This window comes from Muscardinus avellanarius (genome assembly GCF_963383645.1).
Source record: "Muscardinus avellanarius genome assembly, chromosome: 12".
NCBI classification, from domain to species: Eukaryota; Metazoa; Chordata; class Mammalia; order Rodentia; family Gliridae; genus Muscardinus; species Muscardinus avellanarius.
In genome coordinates this window covers 27,660,032-27,686,173 of record NC_137798.1, presented here as the reverse complement: position 1 = coordinate 27,686,173, position 26,142 = coordinate 27,660,032, and the positions used below count along the sequence as shown (strand labels likewise).

General features: G+C 43.9%; 1 protein-coding gene across 1 annotated transcript; it reads right to left on the bottom strand.

Annotated features, from left to right (window-relative positions):
* Positions 1–17,106: 17,106 nt before the first annotated feature.
* LOC308270948 (NUT family member 2G-like) lies at positions 17,107–22,227 on the bottom strand (the record flags this gene model as incomplete). The annotated part of the gene is made up of 6 exons (XM_080707092.1): positions 17,107–17,691; positions 18,417–18,533; positions 18,800–19,095; positions 19,515–19,666; positions 20,359–20,487; positions 21,542–22,227. 6 exons carry the CDS (start codon positions 22,225–22,227, stop codon positions 17,107–17,109), a joined length of 1,965 nt encoding a protein of 654 aa, XP_080563218.1.
* Positions 22,228–26,142: the final 3,915 nt, after the last annotated feature.

The following is a 26,142-nucleotide window of genomic DNA, read 5'->3' as shown; positions in this document are numbered from 1 at the left end:
GAAGAATGGAAGAAATTACAAATAAAGCTAGACTGATATGGTAATAGTTCCTTCAGACAAGATCCATCCATGTATGCTGAAATTAAGGGCTACACACCAAAGAGGCAGAGAAAGGTGGGTAGCAGGAGGTTAGATAACAGGTACCAGGTATTCAACAGGGATAATTAGAGAAGAGGAATAAGTTCTAATGTTTTAGAACACTATAGGTTGACTGTAGTTCATAGAAATTTATATATTTTTATTAACTAGAAGAGAATTCAACATTTCCCAATGTGAAGAAATGATAAATGTTTAAGAAGAAGGAAATGCTACACATGTGCTATATCAACCGATTACACTGTACCCTATATATAATTAAGAAAATAATTAAGGAGGAAAATATTTTACATACCCCAAAGGTATCCTCCAAATTTATTGCCACGATGACATATGTGTACATACATACTGAGGCTAGAACTCAGGGATATAATACCTCTTGTCTATATCCTCACCCCTTTTTATTTTGAGACAGAGTCTTTCTAAGTTGCCTGGTTGGCCTTGAGCTTGCTATCCTCTTGCCTCTGATAGCTAAAGATGTTGAACATTTTTTATATAATCATTGGCCATTCATACTTCTTTTTGATAAGTTCATTTCACTTGGCCATTTATTGAGTGGGTAGTTACTTTGATGTTAAACTTCTTGAGTTATTTCTATATTCTGGATTTTAACCCTCTTTCAGGAAGTAACTGACAAAAATTTTTCTTTGATTCTGTAAGCTATTTTCTTAATTCTGTTAATGTTTCATTTGTTGTCCATAAGACCTTTTGTTTGATCCAGTCCCATTTGATTCTTAATATTATTTCCTGGGCTATTGGAGTCCTACTCTGAAAGTCATTAGCTGCACATATTTCCTTTTGGTTTTCTTCTAGTAGTCTCAAACTCTTGGGTCTTACATTTAGGTCTTTGATCCATTTGAGTTGATTTTTGTTGAATATTTTCTACTTTGACTTAGAAAAATTACTCCTGGATGATATAATGTATCACCTTTATGTTGAATTCTAAATATTTTTATTTCATTCATTTCTGTTGCTATGTTGGAAGTCAGATTCTCCAGAGAAACAGAACAGAGCGAGCTAGAGAGAGAATGAGAATACTCTTGTGTACAGTGTTATATACATGTGTTTATGTGTAGATGGATACACCAAAGGTAGACAAATTTGTTGTAATGAATTGTCTCATGTGATTGTGGGTAGGGGCTGATAAATTCACATTCTGCAGAGTGTGCCAGCAAGTTAAAGACTCAGGGAAAAGTTGATATTACAGCTCAAGTCTGGGTAGTCTGCTGACAGAATTTACTCTTTCTCAAGGGAGGTCACTCTGTTCTTTCAAAGCCTTGAACTGATTGGAAGAAGCCTTCCCAAAATGGAGGATAATCTGCTTTAATCAGACTCTACTAATTTAAATAATAATCCCAGATAAAAATAACTTTACAGCAACATCTAGACCTGAGTTAGACCCAAAATTGGATACTGTGGCCTAGCTGAGTCAGCACATAAAATTGAGTATTACTGGACATTTAATAATCTTAGTTACAGATGCTGCAGAATAGGGAGAAGATGCTGCTCCTGAGGGCCTTCCAGGGCTGCATGCTGTGGATCATGTGCAAGCACTACTTGTAGCCTAGAGTGCCCTGCAACAAACTGCTCTGCTAGCAGCCTGCCAGCTGTCATGAGAAGCTCTTGTTTAGTGATGTGATTCATTATGTGATCCCAGAATGGAAAAGTTGTTCAAAATGGCCTTGAGATCCTTAAGTTTCTAAGTCGAAAGGAAGTTTTTTTTTTTTTTTCATGTAAATGGTATGTCCATCTGCTGAACCATTTCCACAAACCAGCTAAGAGATACTGCACCTTGGTACACTAACCATCTCCAAAGGACTAACAGGAAAAGTACTACAAAGAGAGGTGCAAATCAAAGTACCCTGAAAACATGGGAATGAGTGCCAATGAAACAAAAATAAATACAATTCCAAAACAATGGAATTTATAGTGTAGAGGTGCAGAAAATTCCAGGGGTTGAATTAAAATTTTTTGGTTATGAGGATGATTAAAGATTTAGCTGGATGTAGTGGTACATGATTGTAATCCCAGTACTTGGGAGGCTAAGACAGGAGGAGCCTCAGCTACTTAGTGAGGCCCTCTGCAACTTAGTGAGACCCTCTTTCAAAATACATAATAAAATAGGGCTGGGAGTATAGCCTAGAGATAGACTGCCCCTGGGTTCAATCCCAAAAGCATTAGATTAAAAAAAATTAATTCAAATTCGGGCATGGTGGTGCACTCTTGTAATTCCCATGCTTGGGAGGCAGAGACAGGAGGATCGCACAGGTTTGAAGCCATCCACGCTGGCTTAAGAGACACTGTTTCCAAATAAAAATATAAAAAAATAGGTATGGGAGTGTAGACCGGGGGTAGAAGGGCTTCCAGGAACCCTAGTACCACAAAAATTTTTAAAAAATTAATTCACAGTTTTAAAGCAACATCTAAAGAATGAAATCATAGAGAGTATACAGGGGTGAATAAAGAACTTGAAACTCTGAAAAAGAAACAATTCTGAATGAAATGTAAAATACAGTTAATCAAATTTTAAAATCAATCAAAAGTATCACCAATAGACTAGAATTTGCTGGTACTGGAAAAACTCTCTGGTATTAATTTCTAAAATGAAAAAAGTAGTCACAGCCTGGGTGCTATGCAGGCATGCAGACAAAGAGAAGTGGAAGCTGTTACAATGACTGCCCTGTATCCTAATATAAAACCTTTGGGCCTAAAAATATGAAGAGATCATTAAAACCCCCAAAATTATAGTGACTCTGCCAACAACATTTCAAAGTCATAAAGATAGGGTAGAAGCCAGGTAGGTTTTTGATACCTGCACTTACTAAGTGCATTCTCAGGAGGCAGAGGAATCACTGGGCTAAGATGTAGGTTACTAGCCCATTGACTATACATACCGATACAAAATCTATTTAAAGGCCGGGGATGGTGAATGCCCATTTTTGGGCTCTCAAATATATGGAGTCAGAGTGCCATTTTCAGGCTCTCCAATGTACCTGCACACTGCTCTTCTCTATTTTCTATTTATTTTGTAATAAAGACTTGTTAAGGCTGCACCAAGCTGCCTATTAGTTTTAATTTTTCTATTCAACAAATTTTAGTTGAATAGAGAAAAAGAGCCCACAGAGACATTACAATGTAAAATATATGAAAAACAAGAGTCTTGGGCTTATAAGATAGCATATTGAAACTTGAACACTCAATCAATAAAAGAAAAGACAATAAAAGACCATGGCCTGAATATTCAAGAATTCTTGATCAAGAGACCAAACCTAAGGTCGGTAGCATTGAAGAAACTCTGGAGGTACAAACCAAAGGCATAAATAATCTCTTCAGAGAAATAGTGTCAGAGAATCTTCAAAATATGGGAAGTGAGGTGGACATTCACACAGAGGAAACTTTCAGAACCCCAAGTAGTCAGGGTTAAAAAAATAACATCTCTATGCCACATTATAATCAAAATGGACTTAACATAAAGTCAATAATAGACTCCTGAAAGAATCAAAAGAAAAACACATTTGTCATACTCCCAAGTAAATCAATACGAATTACTCAATATTTCAACCAAAAATAATATGAATTTACATTTTTCTCAGCTGCTTGTGGAACCTTCTCCAAAATGGTTCATATTTGAGGCCACAAAATGATTATTAAAAAATTCAAGAAATTGATATAAGCTGGATACTGTGGCATATGCCTGTAATCCCAGGGCTTAGGAGTCCGAGATAGGAGGATTGAAGGTCTGAGGTCAGCCTCAGCAAGCAGTGAGACTCACCTCAATCTAGCAAGACCCTGTTTCAAAAATAAAAATTAAATAGGCCTAGAGGTATAGCTTCGAAGTAGAATGCCCCTGGATTCAATCCCCAGTATCACAAAAAAAATTTATTTAATACCTTGCATTTTTTTCAGATCATAATGGACTAAAATTAGAAATCAACAGCATGAAGAGAGAGGAATTACATAAATACATGGAGCTAGAACAGTACATTAAACAATTTTTCAACAAAGAAAATCCCAGGACTAGGTAAATTCTCAGCTGAATTCTAAAAGACCCAGAACCAAGTCCCATGCTTATCAAGATGTTCCTAAACTAGAAAGAGATGGGATATTCCCAAACTCATTCTACAAAGCCAATATCTTCTTGATGATGAAATGAAATAAAGAGTCCTTAAGGAAAGGAAATTACAGTCTGATATCTTTGATGAAAACAGATGCAAAAGTTCTTAATATTAGTCATTTCATTCAAACTCACATTAATAAGATTGTATACCACCACAAATCTGGTTTCTTTGCAGGGATGCAAGGTTGGTTCAAAATAGGCAAGTCAATAAATAGAGCTTTCTTATAAATAAAACCATGGACAAGAATCAAATGATCATCTCAATAGGTTCAGAAAAAGCACTTGACAAAACTCAACATGGTTTTTGTTTAAAAAACATTGAAGAAATTAGAGCTAGAAAGAATTTATTTCAATTAAGGCAATATATAATCAGCCTCAAGCCAACATTATGGTGATGTTTTCAGGGGAAAAAAACCAAAGCATTTCCTCTAAAATCAAGAACAAGACAAGAATGCCCACTATCATTAATCCTATTCAGTATATTTCGTGACACCTTAGCCAGAGCAATTAAGCAAGAGAAGAAAAAGGGATACAAATAGGGGAAGAGGAAGTGAAATAATATGTTTGTGGATAGCATGATCCTTAACTTACAAGACCCAGTAAGTTCGACCAGATGACTTTTAGGGCTAATAAATTTGGCAAATACTCACCTATAAAGTCAACTTTAAAAAAATGAATAGCTTTTCCAAACACCAACTACAAAACCACAGAAAAAGAAATCCAGAAAACAATTCTATTGGCAGTAGCCATAAGTAAATAAATAAATAAATAAATAAATAAAATACTTAGCAATAAATCCTAACAAAGGAAGTAAAAGATCTCTATAACAACAAAAAAAAAAAAAAAAAAAAAAAAAAAAAGAACAGACGGCCGTGGTGGCGCACGCTTGTAATCCTCTCGCTTGAGAGGCGGAGACAAGAGGATCACACAGGTTCAAAACCAGCCTCGCTGGATTAAGAGACCCTGTTTCCAAATAAAATATAAAAAATATGTCTGGGAGTATAGCCCAAAGGTAGAAAGGTTTTATCCCAAGAACCACCAAAAAATTAAAAAATAAAATAAATAAAAAATAATAATAGAACACTGAAGAAAGAAATTGAAGATGTTACAAGATGGAAACTTTAAACCACATGATGTGCTTATTCATATCATAGTCAACCACTAAGCCAAGCATGGGAGGGAGGAATGGGGAGGGAGTTGGGTGGGGACTTGGTGGGGGTTGGCTGGGTGATGTGTGCATTTATGTCTACACAAGTTTTTTTTTTTTTACCCCATTATGATGTATAAATACAATGTACCAATAAAATTTTTAAAAAAAGAAGATGGAAAGACCTTCCATGTTTTTGATAGAACAAACATTGTCTAAATGTCTATCTAGAAACTGATCTACATACTCAACACAATTCCTATTAAAATATTAATGTCATTCCTCATAGAGCTAGAAAAAAATTTCAAAATTTATGTGGAAGAACAAAAGACCCAGAATAGCTAAAGCAATTCTCAGCAATAAGAACCATGCTGGAGGTGTCACATAACTGATTTCAAATTATACTACAGAGTTGTTGTAACAAAAACAGCATGTTATTGGCATAAAAACTAACATATAGACCAGCAGAATAGAAGATACAGAGGCAAGTCCTCACATTTATAGGCAGTTGACATTTGACTGATGAGTCCAAAATGTACTCTGAAGACAGTATTTTCAACAAATGTTGTTAGGGAACCTGGGTTTATATACAAGAATAAAATTCGACCTTTATCTCTCAATCTGCACAACAGTCACCTTAAGATAGCTCAAAGACCTGGAAACTGAAGCACAAATTTTGCAATTACTAGAAGAAAACAGGACAGGACAGGCATGGTGGAACACACTTGTAACCTTAGTACTTGGGAGGCTGACACAGGAGGATTGCAGGTTTGTGGCCAGCCTCAGCTATTTGTGAGGCCCTCTGCAACTTAGTGAGACATTTCAAAATAAAGAAAAAAATAGATTTGGGAATTTAGCTCAGAGGCACAACTCCCAGAAACACACACACACACACACACACACACACACACACACACTTCTCCAAAATATAGGCATTGGTAGAAACTTTCTCAATAAGACCCCTAAAGCTCAGGAAATAATATAACAACCTTAGCTAGCAACATGCTTACATTTATGTAAGTTCATATGCATGCACAGAAGAGACAGGAGTGGGTCCAGAAGAAAGTAAAAGTAAGAAATACTTGTAAATTGCCTGTACTTTGGATATGTTCTCTATGGTTTACAGAAGAATACTGGAAAAGAATTTTTAAAAGACTCTGACCTATTACTAGCTGGCCACTAAGGCTGACCCAGTAGCAGGTGCTGGAAAACAAGGTTTATATACAGAAACAATCTCAAAAGGGAAAACAAAACATGAAAGACAAACATCAGCAGCTGCCTGCGGCAAGGGAGAGAGATACCACATCATGAGTCCAGGAAAATTAGCTTAAAACGAGGACTAGTAAACAGTACCTAAATAGGAGAAGGCAAATCAGAATCTAGAATTTGTACTATTTTTTCCACTAAAATGCCAAGTTTCCAACACTGAAAGTTTAAGGTTGGGAAGTGGAACCCATAAAACAAAACTATGGAAGTCCAAATATTGGACAGAGCAGAAAAACACTTCAAAACATCTATTATAAAAATGTTTAAAAACTGAAAGGAAACCATGTTTAAATAAGTAAAGGAACTGGGAGCGGTGCTGCAATGCTTTGAAGACTTTGAAGACTATACTTTGAAGTACAGTCTTTGAAGACTGTGGCAAGAGGTCTCAGGTTCGAAGCCAGCCTCAGCAACTTAGTGAGACTCTCAGCAACTTAGCAAGATGCTTTTTTTAAGTAAAAAACAACATAGGGCTGGGCTCGTAGCTTGGAGGTAGAATGCCCCTGAGTTCAATACCCAGTACCACACATACACACACAAAATTAAAGGGACATATTATGACAATGACTCATTAAAAATGAAGTAGTAGTTAAGAAAATGAACAAAAAGGAAGAGATGAACAAAATGGATGAAATGGACACGGGCATGGTGGCACACACTCGTAATCCCAGTACTTGAGAGGGTGAGACAGGAGGATCACAGTTCACGGACAGTCTCAGCTACTTTGTGAGCCTTTATTTTGAAACTTAGACCTTGTTTCAAAATAAAAATTAAAAAAAATAAGAGTGGTGGTATAACTTGGAGAATGAATGCCCCTGGATTCCATTCCCAGTTCCGGGGGGAAAAAGTCATAATAATTTTGTGGGTGAAAACTGTAATAATAAAGCTGGGAGTGGTGGCACACACTTGTAATCCCAGTACTTGGGAGGCTGAGACAAGATAATAGGTTCGCAGACAACATCAGCTACCTAGTTAGGCCCTTTGTAACTTAGTGAGACCCTGTTTCAAAATAAAGAATAAAAAAATAGGGTTGTGGGTGTAGATTAGAGGTTGAATGCCCCTGGGCTTCATCCCCAGTTTCACAAAAAAGAAAAAGAAAAATGAAAAAAAAAACTGTAAGGATGGGAATTAAAAATTCATTAAAGAGTTTCATCATAAGATAATAATAATAAATGACCTGTAGACAGATTAATAGGAAGAAAAGCAATGAAAAAGCTGAACAGAGCTTTGGAGATCTGTGAGATCACCAAGTATACCACGGTATACATAATAGTTATACAAATAAGAAAGGAGAGAGACATAGGTTGACAATTTTAAAAAAATAACTGAAACATTTTCATTTTAGAAAAAATAATAAATATTGAAGAACCTCAAGAAACTCAAAGTAGGATTAACCACATTGAAACACACAAAACATAACCTTTAAAAGATAAAAACAGCTGAATGTAGTGGTGCATACCTGTAATTTCATTATTTGGGAGGTTGAGACAATATCACAGTTTTAAGGATTGTCTCCACAAGTATTGAGACTCTCATCAACTTAGTCTCTGTTTCAAAATAAAAAATAAAATGGTGCTGGGGCATAACTCAGAGGTAGAATATGCCTGGGTTCACTGTTCAGTAACACACACACACACACACACACACACACACACACACACGATAAAACTAATAGAAAACAAGAAAGAAGACAATAATAGTCAAAACAGGAGAGAAGAGACCTCCAGGAAGATGGCGACCAAGGAAAGGACCACATGCCAGTCCTGCTGACACCTGAGCTCCAGTGCCTTAAAAACAGCCTTCTACAAAAGCCAGAAAACACTATAACTTTAAAAATAACACAATACGTAAAAGCTAGACGGAAAAGAAGCACTCAGAGAGCAGAAAAGAAACCACCTGCCTCGTGGCCTCAACAGAAACACCATCTGCCTCACTGCACCACCTTCAGAGACAAATAGGAAACCAACCAAGAACGTGAAGTAAGCAGCTGCAGATCATCTGAGTTATGTCATCAGTTCCTCCTGTGCAAACACTGACTATGGTGGAGCTCACCATGCCCTCCAGAGATTGAGACTGGCACTAAACAACAATGTAAGCCGCCATCTCCATGAGAGAAGCTCAGCGTGGTGCCCCCAGGGACTCGCATAGCCATGATGAACTCCCTAGGTCTGACTGCAAAGGTGGGGGTAGAGTCTGCTGTTGGACATAGCAGGAGTTCAGACAGACTCAGACTCTGCATCAGTAGAAAGTGTGAGGGAAGACCTATGCTTAACACTACATCCAACAAGTAGGATCTCCAGGGTCAACGCAGACAACCCAATAGTGGTGAATGAGGAGAAGTCATACCAGACCAGCCCTAGCTGTGGAGAACAGAGACTCTTACATTGAGTTTGGTCTCAGAGGCATCTGCCACCTATGGAACCAGGGAGAGACTGAGGCTCCACATCTGTGAAAGCATGGAGGGTGACCTGCGCTTAACACTAGATCCAGCCCCATTGATACCAACCATCTACATAGACTGAAAGACTCAGAGAACCAGGTTTGCAGTGGGAAAAGTGCCGCTGGCACTCAGTGTCTGCACAGAGAGACACTGCAGAGGCCAAATCTGCTGAATATTCATTTATTTGTAGGGTTGCATTAGTTTGTTATTGTTGTTTTGTTTTTTGGTGTGAGGGTATATGCTTGTTTGATTGCTCTATTCCCAACCCCTCTCCCAAGCTTCTTTCCTAGTACATATCTACTCTCTTCTCTCCATCCCTTTTCTTTTTCTTTTTTCTTCTCTTTGTCTTGTATTAAATCCACCTCATATCACTAAACTAAAAAATCTACACCTGTTACTAGAACACCACTACATATTCAGTATCTCTAATCTCTACTCTATACTACCTACCAAACTCATACTCTCATTCTATTTGATCCTATCTGTGGCTTTACCCATTCTTGCATTTACAACTTCACTTCCCTCCTCTCTAAACATTTGCTATTGAATACAACACAACTTGCCATTGGATATAACAGCTGACACCTACAGACTGAGAGAAATCTATCGAAAGAAACAGGTACAAACTTCTGAAATCATGAAAAGGAGGAATAACAAGGAAGCAATGAGTTCCCACAACGTGTCAGTAACAGAACCTGACAACACAGAATTGCAGAGATGTCCAGAAGGTCATATGAGAAATGTAACTGTAGAAATAACAGCACTTCTGAAAATAATCTAGAGTCTGAAAAAAAATAAAGGATGCAATCATTGAAGTGAAGGCATAAATTCAAACTATAAACAATTGATTATACCACATGGAGTATAGAATCTCTCTCCTAGAAGATGATCACTTCCAAAACTAACACATAGTATATACCTTAGTAAAACCAATTTGACAGCATGAAATGGATATTGATGAAATAGGGCCCACTTTAAGAGAGCTACCTAAGAATAATTGGCATAGAAGAGGGAATAGAAAGTGAAATCAAAAGGACCAACAATCTTTTCAAAGAAGTAATATCAGAAAATTTTCCAAACATAAAACAAGAAGACACTATAAAGGTATAGGAAACTTAGAGAACCCTCTTTAGACAATATCAGAGAAAATGTTCACCACACCACATAATGGTCCAACTGGCCAATGTCGAAGCCAAAGAGAGAATCTTTAAGGCAATAAAAATAAAAGACCAAGTGACATTCAGAGGCAAACCAATTAGAATCACTCCAGACTTTCCAAAACAACTCATGAAAGACAGAAGGGCCTGGAGTAGCATATTCCAAACTCTGAAATAAAGCAATTTGCAGCTAAAAATGTTTTACCCGGCAAAAATATCTCTCAAATTAGGTGAGTATGGGTATGGTGGCGCACACTTGTAATCCCAGCATTTGGGAGGCTGAAACAGGAGGATAATGGTTTGAGGACAGCCTCAGCTACTTAGTGAGGCCCTTTGAAACTCAGTGAGATTCTGTTTCAAAATAAAAAATAAAAAATAGGGCTGGTGTTGTAGCTCAGAGGTAGAATACCCCTGGGTTCCATCCCCAGTACCGCAAAAAAAAAAAAAAAAAAAAAAATGTTAGGTGGGGAAATAAAAATCTTCCATGACAAACACAAGCTGAAGGAATTTATGTCTTCAAAACCAATAGTAGAGAAATACTCAAAGAGTTTAACTGCAAAGAATAAGTCATACCTGCCAGAACGAGAGAAACAAGAATTTCCACTCAGCAAACAACTAAGCAAAGAAAAGCAAACACTACCTCAAACAGAAGTTAAATTTCAATATGTTAGGAATTAAAAAACATCTCTTAATAATCACACTGACAAATGGTCTCAGCTCTCCAGTAAAAAGACATAAGGTGACAAAATGGATTGTAAACCAGAATTCATTTATCTGTTGCCTGCAAAAACACACCTTCCAAATAAAGACAGTAACAAATTAAAGGTAAAGGGCTGGAGCAAGGCAATCCATGCCAGTGGAACTCAAAGACAAGAAGGAGTAGCACCTATGATACCAGACAAGTTAAACTTCAAGCCCAAGCTTATTAGAAGAGACAAAGCAGGTCATTTTGTTCTGATAAAATGAATAATCCAGCCGGGCATGGTGGCGCACGCTTGTAATCCCTGCGCTTGGGAGGCAGAGACAGGAGGATCGCGCAGGTTCGAAGCCAGCCGCGCGCGCTGGCTTAGGAGACCCTTTTTCCAAATAAAAAAGTATAAAAAATAGGTCTGGGAGTGTAGCCCGGAGGTAGAAGGGCTTCCAGGAACCCCAGTACCACCACCAAAAAAAAAAAAAAAAAGAATAATCCAGCAAGAGAAAATAAAGATGGCCAACATTTATACCCAAATATAGGTGCAGCTACTTTCAACAACAAGCTCTTTGCAACATTAAGTTACACAAGTCCCAATACAATAATGCTGGGAAACTTCAACACCCCTCTCACACTGTTAGACCGATCTTCTAGACAAAAGGTCAGTAAAGATGCCTCAGACCTAAAAAACACCATCAACTAAATGGACCTATTAGATACATATAGAATATTCCACCCAACTACAGCAGAGTTCACATTTTTCTCAGCTGCTCACGGAACCTGCTTCAAAATAGATCACATCCTGGGACACAAAAAATAGGAAATTCAAAAAATGTGACATACTTCCCTGTGTCTTTTCAGAACAAATGGAATAAAACTAGAAGTCACCTATATGACCCTGAGAAACCACATAAACGTGGAGGCTGAACACAACACTGCTGAGTGAAGAATGGGTCATAGAAGAAATAAGGAGTGAAATCAAGAAATTTCTAGAAACAAATGAAAATAGAGATACATCAAAACCTCTGGTACACTTTGAAGGCAGTTTTAAGAGAAACATTCATAGCATTTAGTGCTCACATAAGAAAAACAGAAAATCACCAAATAACCTATGACATACCTCAAAGCCCTTGAAAAACAGGAACAGTCTAACACAAAAGCCAGTAGAAGGCAGGAAATTATTAAAATCAGAGCAGAAATAAAAAAAAAGTAGAGAATAAAAAAATTCAAAAAAATCAAGAAAACTAAAACCTGCTTTCTCAAAAAAAATTAAAAAGATAGATAAACCACTAGCCAACTTAACCAAAAAAAAAAAAAGAGAGAGGATCAACCCAAATTACAAAGCTAAGATATGAAAAAGGAGATAATACCACCAACCGACAGTGTAGAAATCCAGAGGCTTTTCAGAAACTACTTTGAAAAATTATACTCCAACAAAACAGAAAATCTGGAAGAAGTTGACAACTTTCTAGATAAATACAACCTTTCTAAACAGAATTAAGAAGATATAGAAATTTTAAACCATCCAGTAGCAATCAAAGAGATCGATATAGCAATAAACAGCCTACCATCAAAGAAAAGACCAGGACCAGATGATTTCCCAAGTGAATTTTGTAAAACCTTTACAGAAGAGCTAATCCTGATACTTCTATTTTGTAATCTTTAAATTTTTGTAATCTTCTTTGCAAATCTTCTTTTAAAAGCTCTTGGCTGAGAAATTTTACAAAATGATGAGCTTTACTTTTTTTTTTTTTTTTTTTTTTTGGTGGTACTGGGATTCCTGGAAGGCCTTCTACTTCTGGGCTACACTCCCAGACCTATTTTTACATTTTTATTTGGAAACAGGGTCTCCTAAGCCAGCGGGCGCGGCTGCCTTCGAACCTACATGATCCTCCTGTCTCTGCCTCCCAAGCGCGGGGATTACAAGCGTGCGCCACCACGCCCGGCTGAGCTTTACTTTTTAAGGATAAATTTTTTATAAACGCTAGAGAGGTAGATGGGAAGTAAGAAAAGGGAACTCTTTTTTTCAGAAAACACTGTCAGAAACTGTAAGGGTTCAGAATTTCACAAGATCATGGTGTGTGCAGCCCTGTCCAGTGCATCCCTCAGAGCTTGTAGTTGTGACGTGGGGTCATGGGCAGCGCGCTTCCCTCTCTGACATTCTTCTAGGGTTAAAACCTTATTTTTAAACTTTACCCATCCTAAATGTGTTTATATGTTAATAAAGATTTCTTTTCCTTTGGGGGAGATGAGTACCAGGTTTTGAACCTCTGGGCCTTCTACCTTTGAGGTATACCCCTTTATATTTTTTGTTTTGAAATGGGGTCTCATTAAGTTGCTCTGTCTGGCCTCAAATCTGTGATCCTCCCTCCCAAGTACTATGATTACAGATGTGTACCCCCATGCCTGCCTAATAAACATTTCTTATATTGTGATTTTTTTCACACAAAAAAGAGCCAGGCGTGGTGGCGTATGCTTGTAATCCCTGCGCTTGGGAGGTGGAGACAGGAGGATAGTGCAGATTCAAAGCCAGCCTCAGCTACTTAGTGAGGCCCTCAGCAACTTAGTGAGACCCTGTTTTCAAATAAAATATAAAATAGAGCTGGGAGTGTAGCCCGGAGGAAGAAAGCCTCTGGGTTCTACCCCAGTGCCACCACTATTTTGTAAAATAGAAAGAAATGGGACTCAGCTGGGCATGGTGGTACATGCTTGTAAACACCACACTTGGGAAGATTAGACAGAAGGATCACACAGGTTCAAAGCCTGCCTCCGCTACTTAGTGAGGCTCTCAGCAACTTAGTGAAAACCTATTTTCAAATATAAAATATAGCTCTGGGAGTATAGCCTAGAGGTAGAAAGTCTCTGGGTTCTACAGAGAGAAAGAGAGAGAGAGAGAGAGAGAGAGAGAGAGAGAGAGGGAGGGAGAGAGAGGGAGGAAGAAGAGAGAGAGGAGAGAAAGAGGAGAGAAAGAAAGAAAAAAAGAAAGAAAGAAAGAGAAAGAAAAAGAATGAATAAGGGAAGGAAGGAAGGGAGGGAAGGACAAAAACATACAGACATGGGACTCTCACTAATACATTCTATGAAGCTCACATCACATTAATACCAAAACCAAATAAAGATAGCTCAAAGAAGGAAAATTACAGGTCTATATTATTGATGAACTTGGATGCAAAACTGTTAGACAAAATACTAGCAACACGCACTCAAAAACACGTCAAATATCATACACCATGACAAGTAGGGTTCATCCCAGAGATGCAAGGCTGGTTCAACATAAGAAAATCAATCCATATAATTCATCACATAACAGGATCAAAAACAAAATCACATGATTATTTCAATAGACGCTGAAAAATTTGATAAAATCCAACATCCATTTATGGTAAGGCACTGCAGAAGTAACATACCTCAACATCATAAAGGCAATCTACAATAGGCCCACAGCCAACATCATATTAAATGAGGAAAAATGAGAATTTCCCCTAAAAACAGGAACAAGGATGTCTGTTATCACCACTTCTTTTCAATGTAATACTTGAGACTCTAGCCAGAGCAATAAGGCAAGAAAAGGAAATCAAAGTAGTACAAATAGGAAAAGAAGAACTCAAACTTTCACTATTTGTAGATGATATGCTACTATTACAAAACCTAACAAACTCGACAAAAAGCCTTATAGAACAGATCAACAAATTCAGCCAAGTGCCTGCATACAAAATCAATTTTTAAAGATTGGAAACTTTCTGTATACTAACCATAAATCCACTGAAAAAGAAATTCAGAAAACACTTCCACCCAGGGTATCCCACACACACAAAAAAAAATAAAATAAAATACATAGGAATAAACTTAGCCAAGAAAGTAAAAGAACTCTATAAAGAAAATTATTAAACTTCAAGAAGAAATCACAAAAGACCTTAGAAGATGGAAAGATCTTCCATGTTCATGGATAGGCAGAATAAATATCATCAAAATTACTGTAGTTTCAAAAGTGATCTACAGATTCAACGCAATACCCATTAAATTACCAAAGTCATTCCTCACAGACATGGAAAAATAAATCTTTAAATTCATTTGGAACAACAAAAATCCCAGAATATCCAAAGTCATTCTCAGCAACAAAAAACTTGTAGGAGGAATCACAATTCCTAACTTTAAAGTATACTACAAAGCCACAGTAATAAATACAGCAAGGTACTGGCACAAAAACAGATACATAGACCAATGGAGCAGAATAAGAGACTCAGAGAGAAATCCACACACTCACAGTCAATTGTTTTTTGACAAAGGGACCAAAATCATACACTGGAAAATGATAGCCTGTTCAACAAATGGTATTGGCAAAGCTGGTTAACCAAATTAAATCCCACTTTCTCACCCTAACTAAGAGGATGGGAGGAGGGAATTTTTCTAATGTTTTTTGATGTACATTAACAAACATATCAAAGTCAACCATTAAGCCAAAAATGAGAAGGAGGGTGAGGGAGAGAATGCAAAAGGAATTGGGTAAAGGTTAATTGGGTGATGTGTGCATGGATGCCTCCACTATCTTGTACTTTATTAAGATGTATGACTACAATTCACCAATAAAATTTTTTTTAAACCAGGAGAGAAAAAAATCATTACATAAGAAAATCTCCAATTAATAGCTGCTCCTTATCAGAAAAAATTAGGAAGGAACCCAGAATGGTGGCACATAGGGAGGCTGAGACAGGAAGATCATTATAGTTTGGTGGCCAGCCTCAGCAACTTACTGGGGCCCTTGGAACCTTGATGAGACACTGTTTCAAAGTAAAAAATAAAATAGGGCTAGAGATGTACTTTGGAGGTAGAATGTCCTTGGGTTCAAACCACAGTGCCAAAAAACAAGACAAAAAAATAGGGGTAAGACAAATATAAGATGATATATTCAATGGGCTGAGAAGAAAATGTGTCAGACAAGAATTCTATGTCTAGAAAAAATATCCTTAAAAAATGAAGTTGACCTTTTTTTTTGGCAATACTAGGGTTCCTGGAAGCCCTTCTACCTCCGGGCTACACTCCCAGACCTATTTTTATATTTTTGTTTGGAAACAGGTTCTCCTAAGCCAGCGCGCGTGGATGGCTTCGAGCCTGCGCGATCCTCCTGTCTCCGCCTCCCAAGCACGGGGATTACAAGCATGCACCACCACGTCCAGCAACCTAAACTTATTCTTAAAGAGAAAATCAAAGGTTAGCAAACTACCTTATAATAAATACTAAAGAACATTTTTACTATGACTATGTATTTTTACTATGTTAACAAATAGTAAATCAAATTCAAACAAAGAAATGGCAAATAAAGAGGTCAGTTTGCCTGACTATATCTTCTTTTTGTTAACTGAATTTAAAAGGTTAAGGGAATATTTGTGTCAAGTATAAAAACGTGTGTTGAAGGGTTTCTATCATGTTTTCAAAGAACTATTGGTAGATGCTGGCTCCTATGGCTGGGAGCAGAATGGGAAGACTGGCCACGTGAGTTGTGTCAGGCCACAACTCGCCTCCTGATACAACTGAGATCCCATTGCCTCCAAGACGAAGATGCTAACACCAAGGGGCAGGACTGGCCTGTCTGGAAATGCTTTCCAAATTGAGCCTAAGATTCTCAGATAATTGGTAACACAAAGATGTCCAAGAGACACAGATAATGAAGGGATGTAAAGTTTCTCTACACGAAGCAGGAACTTGTGAGTGGGGTCATGAATGGAATTTCAGGGAGTTTTGATCTTTCTCTCCCAGGAACAGTGGAATGACCAGTCTAAACCTAAAGGCCTCATCCAGACACCGAGTGTGCCTGTGCACCCTAGAAGCTGGGATCAAGGATCCTACAGTCCTCCCAGTTCTCGCCCCAAGGAGCAGCACAGATACCAAGACAAGAGTCAGCACATTCGCTAACCACACTAACTTTACTTATACAGATTATAATACCCCAGGGTTCAGTTTCCCACTCACACCCACTCTCCCAAACTTTGCATTCCCTGCCCACCCTCTGCCCACCCTTTGCCCACTCCAACCCTCCCAATACCCTCCCCTACCTCCCCATGCTGAGGACCAGCGGGATCCCCACAGTGTGAGGAGCCTTCAGTTCATTGGGTTTCAGGATGCAATGAGGCTGAACCCACGCCAAGGCCCGAACTGAGTGGTGAGCACCCTGGGGGCCGGCCACTGACACCAGGGGCCTCAATGCCTCTTCTTCTTCCTCTTCGGGGGCCCTGATGACTCACACTTCCTCTTCTGAGGCTGTGAGCCTCGAGCCAGGCCCAGAGACTCATCCTGCTGTCCAGACCCCTCCAGTGAACGCCCAGAGCAGGGGGCCTTTGCCAGCCGAGATGCACCTCCCATGAGAGCTTGTGTCTTGGAGTAGGTGGCTGGACGTAGGGTGGGGTGGAGGCTCCTTCCCTGCTGGGGCACTTGACCTCCAGCACCTCTTGGCCTGAGGCTCATGGAGGTGGCTGTGCAGTCCTCAGTGGGGGGCCCAGCAGCACCAAGGGAGCCCGCGGCAGCACCCTTAGGCAAATCTGCATCTGTGACCCTGCATCTCCGAAGTTCCTGGGAGGTGATCCGTGGGGGGCAGGCCTCGGTGCTAACCCCTTGCGCAACAAAGCCATCTCGCTCTGCACCTCGGCAGGCCGCAGGCTTGGAATCTCTTGAGTCCAGTGCAGGCACAGTGTGACTCCATTGGCCCCGCACATCTCCTTTCTTCTTGGAGGACTGGAGACGCTTTTCCACCAGCTGCAGGAGGAAATATGACTTGCCGACTCTGCACTGGGCAGGAGGAGGGCAAAGAGCCTGGAATCCCAGGGGCTTGGGACAGGAGGGAGGATCTGAGCGTCACCTGTCTAGGTCTCAGAGAAGGACTTGGTCTCTGCCCGCTCACGTGGTGGGCCTTCTTTCAGCCCTGCAACCTCAGCCCTCCCTGGATCTCCTGTCTCCTGCCATCTTGTCCATCCCCACAACACCCCATCCAGGGGCAGCCATGCTCAGGAAGCCATGAATCTCCAGCAGGACAGGGCTAGCCAGGTTGACCAGGCTTGAGAGCAGGGTCTCCTCCACTCAGGTCTACTGCATATCCTCCCTCCCCTGTCTGTCTGGAGTTTGCTTCTAGAGGGTGGGGTCCCTCTCGGCTTTGTCTTCCTGGAGTCATATGCTCCTAGTTCTACCTGGTGTTTCACATCCCCAGGTGTACCTGGTGACACTCTTGCCCTAGTCTATCCGGGCTCTCCAGTCCTCTGTTAATCTGGTATCCCTTTTTTCCTTTTCTGCCTTAGGAACCTTTGCTTGCCAGTATAGCTGGTGTCCCTGTGCCCTGGTTCCTGGTGGTCCATCTCCCTTGTCCCACCTGGTGTCCCTCTCTCCTTTCTACCAGGTTTCCTCCCCTCTGCAAACGTTTCTGGTGACCATGCCCTGATCTACCTGTTACCTTTCATTTCTTGTTTACAGGTAATCCCCTGGATACTTGTGTGCCTATTGACCCTCGCTGCAGTGCCTACCTGGTCAGAAGTCAGTTCTTCTTCCTCCTCCAACTCTTTGGTTAAGGCCAAGATATCCACGTCTGCTTCTGAGGAAAGCAAATCTGCCAGGAATTGGGGGTGAATGATGGCCTCCACCTGGGAAAAGAAGGATAAAGCATGGCTGTACGTGGCCTGGAGCAACCCCAAGGCCAAGGAGACTTCCAGGAAGAACAGGAAGCAATGAGCCTGGTACTACGGGGGGCGGGGGGGTTCTAAGTCATCATGACCACTAGCTACACACATGCACATACACACACATACACATGCTCATTGTACTTAGTACTAGGGTCTCAGCTTAATTCCACGGGCCTGGGTACCATTCCCAAAATCCTCCAGATATGAGGGATCCAGGTCCAGCCTACCCTGGTGACAAAGTCTTTCTGGGCGCACAGCTTGTCAATGTAGCTCATGATGTTCGGGTTAGAGCTGGCGCTGTATCCTTCGGGCAGTTGCTGCATTTGGTCCTCCTCACAGGCTGTGTCAGACTCCTCTGAGGCTGAGGAACAAGGCCCACTCAGGTGCTCCATGATGTCGATATTTTCCTGCACGGCTTCAGGAGGGATCTCCTGCGGTGCCTTGGTCTGTGCTGGCAGCTGGCGCTTGGGTGCCAGGGGGCAGTCAGCCCGGGACTTGGGAACAGTCTTCCTGGAGGCACACACTAGGACAGAGAGGAAGAGGAGGGTGGTGTGTGCACAGGGCTCTACCATCACCTCAAACACTTGCTGCAGGGCAGGCAGAAGACCTAATCTGGCCCAGGGTGAGCCAGAGCATCCTGACCTCAGGACCCATAGAGGATGCTGTGCATGAGGTGGGGCATTAAGACAATGGTCACGTGGGAGGACATTTGGAGCCACTGAGTCCAGTGGACAGTGCAGGGAGAGAGAGCTCTGAACTTGGCAAGGTAAATAGCCAGCCAAGCAGTCCAGGAGCAAGGATAGCAGGGAGCTCAGCCTAGGGGTGCGCTCTGCTTGCAACCGCAAGGGCCCCATCTTGAAGGAAAAGTGCTCCTGGGGGACAGAGTTCTTCCTGAGCCCTGACTTCTCTCATGAGTGCTTATGGGAATGCGGAAAGCCTCACCTGGCTGCTGGGCCACCTTGGGAGCTGAGGGCTTCGTGGGGTCCTGCCTGGGTGGGGCTGCAGGAGGCTGGCCCTGGGATTCTGCAGGAGGGGCTGCAGGAGGCTGCAGCTTGGGATTCTCCATCTCCTCTGCAGCCTCAAATTCCGTGAACCTGGGTGACAGAGATGATAGGTGGTTAGGATTCAGGTAAGCGACAGCAGGGGTGCAAGCCAAATCCCCAGAGGAGGCAGGACCCCAGCACAGGGCTAAGAGGAGATCACACAGAGTGGAAGATAACCAGAGATGACTGGGATTATTACAAGAAGGCAGGGATCGTGCAGTTGTTGTTGTTTGCTCGTTTGAGTGACAGGGATGACAGGAAGGAGCAGAGGTCATAGGAAGAGACTTGTCCTCAGGGTGTCTGGAGGTAGGCTTTGCCCACCATGCTATCCCCATGCCCACCCTCTTTTGGATGCAAGACTGTAACTGTAGTGTCCTTGATGAGCAGTGGCGGCCCACCCTGTAAAGGGCAACAGGCCTTGTCCGGTGGGTGGCATGCACTAGTGGAGTGTCCCATATGTGCAGCCCCGCTGCACAGGAGACCACGTTGGCTGGCTGTGTTAGGCCTCCCACCCTGACCCGGAGCCTCAAGGCCATTGTGGACCCAAGACTAGTGAGCCTGGAGCTTCAGGGGCCCGAACTTGGAACCCCAGCCCTCCAGGGAGGGAGACAGTGCCTGGGCAGCAGGTGATGCAGGCTCGGGCTGTAGGAGTGGACTCTCCCAACAGGGCTTGTGACCAGCCGCATCACGCCCCTGTGCAGTCCTTGTACCCCAGCTCTGGGCGGCCAGGGGCTCTGACTCACTTCTCTGCCATCTTGTGGAAGATGATCTTGTCAAAGTTGCTCGTTCGCTGCCATTCCTGCAGGCCCCTACACAGCCCGTCCTCCAGAGACATGGTGGGCTCCCGTCGCGACAGGGTCCGGAGCACGGGGCTGCAATTGCTCAGGGTCAGCCATGGTCCCCCAGCCTGCCCTCCGGACCAGGGGCCCCAGGTCAACACAGCCGCATGCCTCTGTGTTACTGCCTGGACAGGTGCCCCTACAAGGTATGTTCTCGGGCTCCCACAAGCCTCCCACACCAGTTAGGGCTGCGTTGGCCTCTCTCAGGTGGCTCTGAGTCCTGCGTTGCTGTGTGTGGTAGACATGTGGTGTGTCCTCCACAGTTGTGCTGAAGCCCTACCTTGTATGTGCACATATAGGGAAGATGTTTGCAGATGGGGACTTGGGTGGGTGTAGGGGCATGTAAGGTCTTGAGGGCGGGGTCTCAAGATGTCAGTGGTGCATGTAGAGGAAGAGGACCAAAACATACTCAGTTCCGCCAGTGCGGACGAGTGGGGCAGATGTCTTCTCAAGCCAGGAGGAGGAGCTTCACTAGACACCAACCCCAGAAATGTGCGAAACGTGTGTCTGTGGTTGAACCACCCAGCACAGGTGCTTCGTATGGAATATAGAAGTGCACAGAAAGGCCAAAGAGCAGGTCAAAGCCTGGGAAGAGGACATAAACCACCTCAGATCTAAGTGGAGCCTGTGTACCCCAGGGTACCATGGAGATGGGGTTCTCCAGAATAACGCAGTGGGTGTCTTTATGTCATCTGTCAACCCAGCACCTCTTTTTTCCCCTGGCTGTCCTGTCCTCTGGGCACCAACCTTCAGGTCCCTGTGGGAAGTTGAAATACTAGGGAAGGGACCAGCTAGGGAGTCAGGGCTCGGCTCCGGGCCCCCACTGCGCCAGGGATCTTCTCTGACTGAGTCCTCTGAATGGTGGTGATGACAGCTGAGGAGCAATGGCTGCACTCCCGGGGCTGAGGACCAGCGGGAGAAGGCACACTTCCCACCTGGCCCTAGAGGCATGGTACTGGCACGCGGCTCTCAACTTGCCCTTCCCCTCCTGACCGGCCATCCTTGGCGCTCTCCCGCCCAGGCCCCCAGCCCACATGTCCACTCGGGCAGAACTTCAGGGTGAGCCCCAGGCCATGGGGGCACTCACATGAGGAAGCAGGAGAGTGCCTTCACATCAGGCGTCCCGGGGAGGTTCCTGCACACAAGGGTCTTGATGTGCTGCCAGTATAGAAAGTTCTCGTAGACACTGTATTGTCTGCAGGAGCCATCCGTGAAGGCCCCGCCCTGGGAGCTGGCCAGGCTACCCTCTCCACCTGCCTGGTGTGGCCATGGCTCGCCGGTCATAGGAGATGCAATGGGGGCCAGGGTGGCTATCGGTGGTGGGCCCTGAGGGGCGAGGCCCAGGGTCGAGCTCCTCACTGGGGGCTGGGGCTTGGTGCTGTCCGAGGCAGGCACAATGGTCACTGGGGCAGGAATCACCATGAGGATGGGAGCGGGTTGCACCACAGTCCCATTGAGGGCACTCCAGATGGCTGGGGCCTGAGTGAGGATAACATTCTGGGTATTTGGAGTTTCTGCTGGCCGCACTTCTGTCCCAACTTGGAAGATGAGGTTGAAAGCCCCAGGCCCACCTGGCCCATTGCCACCAGCTCCCGCGACAGAAGGTGTCATGGGATGGGCAGGCTGCAGCTGTGCGCTCCCCTGAGAGCTCGGTGCAGGCATGAAAGGGCCTGGGGGCTGCTTCCAGGACCACTGGACTGCTGGGACAGGGAGAGCTGGCACGAGGGGCAGGCCAGCGAATGGAGACATGGAGGCCGCAGGGTTCAGGGCCATGTTCTGTCCCAGACCTGTAGATGCTGTGGAGACAGAGGAAAGGGTTGAGCTGAGGAGGAGAAGTGGCAGCTGGAGGGCAACGCACAGCTCCTCGGTCACTGGGAGTGAGAGAGGAAGCTCAGCAGTTCAGGCCACTGGGGCAGGGGCATCGGGCAGTTTGTGTTTCCGAGTGGATTTCATGCTGTGTTCCAACTGTTCAGAAGTATCCCGGCAAACACCTGGTTCCAAGTCCACTCAGACTTCCAGACCACTGTCTGCCAGGAGCAGCACCTAGGCCTTCCCTCCTCTTGAGACCCCCTGCGGGCTTTGGAGCCTCCTGCCCAGGCATCTCCCTAGAAATGGATCTGTGGACTCTGCTCAGTGATGCCATCTAGGTATCCCACCTGTGGGAAAGGGACCTTGTCTCGGCCTGGCCCCGGCACTCTATGAGCCTATAGGTTGGCCACAGGTTCAAAGGGTGATGCACCCTCATTCCCTTAGTCTCTGTTTTGCTGATGCTCCTAATAATCATCTCTCTTCCCCCAACCTATCACATAGAAACAAAGGCATATCAGTGGAATTGCTCCTTAGACATTGTATGAGGAACCCTGAAGGGAAATCAGTAATGAAGGTGGATGCTTCTCCTGGCTCCTTCCACAGCAAAGATCAAGGTGGGGACATTTCTGGCCACCCTGTCCCCAGCAGTGGGGCTTGCCATACATGGGGAGGTCTGTTTCCATGGAAGAGGTGAGTGGGCTAGACATTGGGTCCCTGAGATCAGGTCCTTGCAGTGCAGCAGCTGCCGCCTAGGATGGTAAAGGTGTGTGTGGGGGGGTGTCATGGGTCTGTCAGGGATGGTCGCCAGAGGTATTAACAGCCACTGGTCATGTCAGAATTCATTGTGGGAAATGGATCCAATCAAGACCTGTTTGTTCACCCATACTTTCTGTTTTCTTTTGTTTTGTTTTTTAGCTTCCAATAGTGAACAGGAAAGGCTCACAGAAACCAGGCTGGAGCCAGCTACCAGGTGGGACAAGGACACCTGCCTGTCCATTAAGCCTTGATGCAGACCAGTGGATGAGAGCAAGGGCCATAAAGCATTCCCCTTACAAGAGGCCCTAATGTGACTTCTCATAACAGTCACAATTACAGGGATCTTCCTGATTCTATGCTGGTCTCTTTCCCCTGGAAGGTTCCAGCAGTCAAAGAACCTGCTTCCAGAAAGCTAGGTGTACCCACATCTGTTCCCTGATCACAAAGTAGCAGACAAGGAAGATGAGCAAAGTCTTCCTGTCAATTGTACAAGGAAGGTTGAACATACACAGTAGAGTGGAAAGATTGAGAACCTCTGAAGACCTGTGTCCGTAGGGCGACAACAGTCCAGCAATTCAGGGAGGCCCCAGCACTATGTTGGTTGAGGTCTCCCAGCTGCCCTGCACCAGTGAAATCAAAGACATCAGTTGCCTAGGCTGAAGAAGAAGCTTCCTTCTGAGAAGGAAGAGGCCAAGGGGGTCTGGGCTATGGCAGTTGGAGAGCCCTCACAGAGAGGTTTCATCTCCAGTGTCGTAAGAGAGAACCTCATCAAGCAGTGTCCTGGCTAACACCATTTCTCACCAGTGTCCCGTAAGAGCTAGGATACTATTCTCAAGCCCCTTAGAAAGATATCACGGGGAGTTCTAGGTGTCTTGAGAAAGGACCTGGGGCTCAAGCTTTCCCACTGAACCCCCTCCAGGTCACACTGTGACACACTCCCGCCACTACCTATAAACCTGTTGAGGTGACCTGTCTCTATCTAGGAAGACTAAAGTCACCTGAATCCTGTCTTTTTCCTGACCCACTGTATTTCCACCAAGGCATCTTGATCTACCTCAAAGAATCCCTCTCCTTCTCATAAGTAGTACATCCTGCTGGGGGATTCCCCCGTATCCCTAAGTGAGCTACCCTTGGGGAAACACATCCCTCTCTCCTTCCTCTAGGTCAGCTTAGTCAGTTGTCCCCAGGGTAAGAGCCAAATTCAAATTCTCAAAGATTTAAGGAGTGGCAGGTATTCAGATAACAATCCCCTGACCCTCCAGGCTTACCTGCTTCTAAAATCATCCCCACACGCTTGAACACTGACTTTGACACTGATGTCCTCCACAGTCAGAAGAGTCAACTGCAGGACCCAGAGCTTGAGCTGGCTCCAGCAGATGCTCGAGGTCCAACTAGAGCTGGGCAGGTAAAGTTTGAATTTAAATAGGAACAGAATGTAGGGCCCAGACATTCTGTGGTGGGGGAGGGGCTGGGCAGCATGGCCGAGTGGGAGAGGGAACATTCCAATGAGAGCTCTGGCAGTTAGGCAAGAACTTCAACTCCCCTCTCAGAATACACTGGCAACATAGTTGGTGTGTGCCTCTAGGCCATTTTAAAGGTTTCTCAGGTTCATCGCACAAGGAAGTCATCTTCCTTCCATTCTTCCTTGATTAACCTTACTTGAGTCCACTCATTCTACCCTGCTGCTCTTGTAGAGGTGGGCACTTAACTAATTCCAGTCATGGTTGCAGCTTATGAGAGAAATTTGCTACAAATATTCAGATAAATACAGGGCTTCTCAGGGAGACTCGAGGATGGTGTTTGAAGGAGGATCATACATCTCAGGCGAGCTGGGTACTTGCATGCTGGGTGCATGGTTTTTTCCAAAGCAATCCTTGTGTTGCCAGTAAATGTCCATGGTAGTCTGACTAAAAAACACAGCCATTGGCATAGGAACAAATCACGTCTTTAGAGTGTTTCCCACACCTGAAATTCTTTCCAGAACTGTCCTTTAATGGAACCTTCAGAAGGACTAGGAATTAAGGGTACTTTTTTTTTAAAGAGTGAGTGAGAATCAAAACACAATCTAAAGTGGATAAAAAGTACTGGCTTTCTGGGCATGATGGCACACGCTTGTATTCGCAGTTCTTGGGAAGCTGAGACAAGAGGATTGCAGGTTTGTGGCCAGCCTCAGCTACTTAGGCCCTCTGCAACTTACTGAGATCCTGTTTCAAAATAAAGAAAAAACAGGGCTGGGGTGTAGCTCGGTGGTAGAATGTGCCGGGGTTCAATCCCCAGTGCCAAAATTAAATAAAGCACTCAGCTCAGGATGGACCTGTGCGATGCATTTCGGTGAGAGTGGTATGGAATGCAACTATGGCTCCTTTGTAATTATGTGTTTTAAGACGGGCAGCCGCAGAGGCTCCATGAGAATGTGCTGCCTCAACCACAAGGCCTGGTGACTCGGGCCAGTCTTGCAGGATCCCAGGCCAGGCTTTTCTCTCGCTCACATGCACACGCATACGCTGAGGAGGATGCCAACGTCACCCTGGAGCATGCACTCACTGCTCCTACGGTTCACCCTGGCACATTCGCGGGCTGCTTTAACAGCTCCTAGAGTCCTTTGAAGCCTCCTGTGGGCGATGCGCAGGCTCATGAGTGCAGGGCGGGTACCAAGGGCTGCGGCCTCATGGGCGTCGGGAGCCCGTTCCTGGGCGCAGAGGTAATGGCTGCTGGGCCCCTGAATGCTCCAGTGCTGGCCGCGCGGCGGGCGGCCCTGAGCCTGGCTGGGCCCTTGCAGCCTGGCGTGTCAGCCGGGGCCAGGACCAGGGAGGGTCCGCTGTGCACTGGCGGCGCCCGCTGACTCAAAGGAGCTTCCAATAAAGATTGGTGGATACCTGGTTGTCCCGGGAGAAAAGCTTACTGCGGGCTCTCTGTGTGTGCGATTCTGAGGTGGGCCTTTGTGGACGCCGGGAAGTGTGGGTTTTGATTGGGGGCACGGGAGTTGTGGGTTAGTCATTTCCCAATGAAATATGTTGTTGTTCTTATTTGCCTTCTTTTGAAGGTGGGAATTCAGAGATTTATTGTATGTCCTCAGGGGTGGGGTCATTGTAGTGTGTAATGAACTTATAGTTTGGGGGTTGT